We start from the raw sequence: 4,758 nt of genomic DNA on the forward strand, positions 1-4,758 counted from the left end.
TGGCATGCACCACATTGTTGTTGTACGCATTCCACTTTTCGCCTCCAGCGATGCGTCGTTTTCAAAAACGGATCGAATTCATCGTGTTTAAGCAATAATTCAAAAGCGCTGATGTGCTTTGTCAGATGAATTTCTTTGAAATCGTGCGGATCCCAAATATCCAACTTCTTAACGAGACCGACACATCTTAAATGCTTCTCAGTGGCTGTATGTGAAATATTTAACTTCTCTGTAATCTCCCGTAACGATCCGCTTCGATAATGCTTTTGATTTCAACCTCATTAAGACCAACTGGTCGAACTGAGCATTGGTCATCTTTAAGAGAAAAATCTGAAATCGGCAATTACTTAGTTGCCAACCCAATATATATGTTTGCATGATTCTTTTTTTTGTGAAGAAAGCATCTATAATATAAGTAAAGGGTTTTGTGGATATATGAATGCAAGTCACAGCAATGATTGAATATCTCGGCATACGTCGTATGCAATGCCGCTAATCGAGAGATATATAAAAAATGTCTCGTTTCCAAGAAGTTTGCGATTTCGATATAGTTCTGCAAGGGATATAAAAAGTTGATTAAGCCCAGCGTTCTTAACACACTCTTATAGGACTAAAGGGCTGAGATGCGATCCGTTGGAATCTTCCCCTTTACCCTTTGTTAAGAGTCCTGGGACTCAATAAGCTTTTATTTCTTTTTACTTTTTTCTCATCAGAAGCACAAAGAAAAAACTATTTCGTGTTTTGTTTTGTTTTACTTTTCCATCTAAATAAATTACTTATTAAAAACTTTATTTGTATGTTTTTCCTTTACTTGTCGACTTTAATTTCCTTTTACGTCGATAATATCGAGCAGGGCTCTTGCATAATCTCCTGTATTTTGGCTTCGGGTATTTCAACATGATTTGCGAGCAATGTATGAACAATACCACTTAACTTATTGCCACTTGAACGAGCTTGTAAAATGAACTCAATGCCATTCTCTTGTATGACGGTATCAGTGCCTCCATCGACAAATTCGGCCTTTATATCAAAAAAGGAACAGACACAATTACGATAATTAATTAATAATCTTTTTATGTTTTACCGTTTCTTGACGTAAGACATCGTTTATATATAAGTTCAAAGTATCCAACTCGAGCATTATACGATATTCTATATTATCTATCGTAGTTAACCATAAGCGATATTGTTTGGTTTGCTCTTCGGTATACTGATCGTGAGGTTTACCATCGATGAATAAAGAATATTCATATTTGAAACCGGGAGCCGGGTCCACGCGTATAATGCAACGTATTTGATCGATGTAAAAGGTATCCTCACCGACTAATTTAAACATCCAATCACGACGTATAACTTCCTGTGAGTAAAACCGATAATAATTCTTTCGATTCGATTGTTATCAAAGGGAACCTACCTTACCGTTGACCCAGACCATACGCTTACCGCTGGTGGTGCCATGTTCCAACTCTATGCGAAACATTTTACCATTAATTGGAGCGCACCATTTGGCCACAATGTTATTTTTATTATAGCGTTTCTCCTCGGACAAGTGATCCAAATTCATGGATGGTTGACTCGGCAAATTTTCCAGTTTTAAAGCGGGTGATAAAAATGACATCCTAGAAAATTGCAAGTCGCGTAAGTAACCAAAAAATCATAAATAAAAGAGAAGAAGAAGAATTCGGTTTAGCGCGATCGGATTAGCAAGCATTACGTTTTTTCTAGTGTGTTTCTAAGTGGTTTGATAATGAATCTCACCGAATTATATGATAATGGTGTAAACATAAGATGTTATGTAAGCGTAAGCAATATGTCGAGTATAACTGTGAAGGAGAGGGAAACATAGAGGGATAGCAGAGGTAGTGCATGATTAGTTTTAAGGACAGCAATCGCAATTGCTGGCTTGCCTGGCAATACGAATTTTAAAGGCGTCCGAAAAAATTGGGCGGTGCAATTCCTATAAAACCTACAATGGTTTTTGAATTGTTTATGGTTTATGGCAGGTAGACAGGTATATAGGGGGACAGACAGCTGGACGGACAAGAATATATATTGAAAGTCACGCAGAGGAAAACAAGGTCTTTCACTTTATTGCTTAAGGAATTTTGCAGGACATAAGCCCATTACTCTTGCACACGCTTTGAATTTATTTTTCGACAAATTTAGTAGACTTCTTATGGTGCTTATAAAAAAAAAACCCTTACAGTATTTATATAGTTGCTATTTACTTGATGGCACTTATCATCCAAGGTGAATGAATAAAAATCGCGCAATTTTTTTGACAGTGTATGTGTAAGTGGAATTCAGATTGCATTTGTCTTTAGAGGGCAGTGATGAGCGCATTATGTTCAACGCAGTTAGTAAACGCCACGATGCTATAGATCTTTCATTTTTGACGCAAATATATTGAAACTTTCACTTCCACTCTCTTATTTCATAATATTTTAATTTATTCACGATAGCTAACGTGTTCGCAACCAAATTATGTCTACCTTGGAAAGTGATACAATGACATAATGCAGGTAGCGAGGTGTACGAGGCGAGTCCTAAGCTTATTTTTCAGTTTTAACAAGTTTCGAACGAGGCAAGAAGATAGTTAGCTGCAGACAGACGGACTGACAAAGTCACAAGTTTGGTGATCTTCGTTTATTCCTGATCCTTGGGATAGAACGACAGAGCCTGAAATCGTTCGCTTGTGTTCCCAAAATTGACAATAATTATTTATTTACAAACTATTGCTTATTAATTTGCTAAATACATGACTTGCACAATAGAAATTTAAAAAAAAAATTTAAATAAAAGTTATTATCCATGACGTAAGTATATATATAAATATATATGTATGTATATATATATATGTATATGTAAGGATTGTTTTGAAGCCTTCTTCCCTTCACTTGTGCAAATGCCCAACACATACATGTACGTAAGTAATTAATTTTCTTACCAACCTGTGTTTTTTTTTGATTTATTTATTTAATTATTTTTTAATTTTTTTTTTTTTTAGTAATTTTCCGTTAAACAATTTCGATTCCTTGTAAACTTTTGCAGCTGATATTTTAAATTAATTGGAATTAATTGTCGTTATTGTGTTGCTGGTAGAAAAACTTTGATTTTCTTTAAACATCGTGTACTGATAATTGTCGACTCCTTATAATAACATGCTTTACGGATATAATTTAGACATCGTGTATGCAATACTACCAAGTCTTAGTACAGTACGGTTAGAGCGCTTATAAAACACTAAAAATACTTAAAAAACAACATAGCACCGTAAACGAATTGTTTGCTATAACTCGTACCGTAGTGTAAGATTGTGTTTCAGTCGATGTGCTGTTATTTTGTGCTCGGTGTTGTTGTACATACAACAGTCTCTATCAGTCTACACAGGCCACCCAAAAGTCTTGCATTACACAGACTACGAGTTAGTTTATAGTAACAGTATTGCTGGCGACACACAGTATGAATGTATGAATGTATGAAATTTACCGCACCATTCCATGTAGACCCACATCTTATAACACAAGTTCTACAATAATATGTGCATGAATTGCTATAAGTATATATATATATATATGTATGTATGTCTGTATGTACGTGCGTTTGTGTTTGTATGTAAGTTAACTTGTCCTCATATGGTTTACAAACGCGGGCGCCAAATTTGAAGTATTTCTCTCAAACACACAAAAATACACACAAACACACAAACACATGTACGCAGACAATCAAATAAACACAATTACATAGTTACATAGTTACAATAACATAGCAAAACTAAGTGGCCGGTTGTTCACTAACAAAGAAGCAAAAAGAAAAAAAAAAACTGAAAAAAAAGAAACCAGAAAAATAATAATAAAAAAGTAAAAAAAAAAAGACAGTAGTTAGTCATAACATAATATTTATTAACATTTACATATACACGCACGGACAGGCAGGCAAACATCTGCATACCTATGAATAAAATAAAATCGTATAAATTTTTTTTTTTTTAATAAATAAATTATTCTCCAGAGCTATAAACGCGAACAGCCCAAGCAAATAACGAGGCGGCCGACCGACCCACGTAACTAACGTTAAACTGTCCGGTCGTCATTCAGTTCATTCATTGTATGCGGCGCGTTGGATAATTTCATACATATTTATATGAGCGCATTAAGTCCTTTAACAATTATTCGTAGACATATATATATATATATATATATAATATATGTACGTATATAGACGCACATATACTTACAAATATCTTAGCTGACATGCTTACTAACACTTAGGATGATTTTGCGAGATATGTCGATATGTGGTGTTTATTTATGTTTGTATTAACACGTTGCCAGGAAAAACACGCGTCAATAAAAAAACCACCAGCAGCAACAATAAGAAGAAGGAAAACACCTACGATAATAAATTAGAAGGGAAACAATTTCTCAAAACACATGGTAATGAAAAGGTTAAAGAGGATTATAGCTGATCACCCACTTGGCAAATGGAATTTCGTATGCATTCATTAAACGATTGATTTATTCAAAAGCTTTAAGGATTTTTGGAACTTTTCTAACTATTACGACTATTACTTTTCCAACTACCACCACTACACTTTCAAACATATCTAAATTACTGGCCACTTGCCATTATCCGAATTATTGCAAGTCTCCATATTTTGCGATAAATAGTCGAACATGATATTTGAGATTATTGGGTCATTCTTTTATATAAATATATAATGGCTTTTGGTTTTTTGCTTTTTAAACTTTTATGCGT

General features: G+C 34.3%; 1 protein-coding gene across 1 annotated transcript; it reads right to left on the reverse strand.

Annotated features, from left to right (window-relative positions):
- Positions 1-815: 815 nt before the first annotated feature.
- On the reverse strand, positions 816-3,235 carry LOC119639783 (fas apoptotic inhibitory molecule 1). The gene is made up of 4 exons (XM_038037441.1): positions 2,948-3,235; positions 1,415-1,619; positions 1,085-1,357; positions 816-1,020 (listed from the first exon to the last, which is right to left on the reverse strand). Exons 2-4 carry the CDS (start codon positions 1,616-1,618, stop codon positions 832-834), a joined length of 666 nt encoding a protein of 221 aa, XP_037893369.1. The 5' UTR covers position 1,619; positions 2,948-3,235; the 3' UTR covers positions 816-831.
- Positions 3,236-4,758: the final 1,523 nt, after the last annotated feature.

The sequence above is a fragment of the Glossina fuscipes genome, unplaced genomic scaffold (genome assembly GCF_014805625.2).
Source record: "Glossina fuscipes isolate IAEA_lab_2018 unplaced genomic scaffold, Yale_Gfus_2 113, whole genome shotgun sequence".
Taxonomy (NCBI): domain Eukaryota; kingdom Metazoa; phylum Arthropoda; class Insecta; order Diptera; family Glossinidae; genus Glossina; species Glossina fuscipes.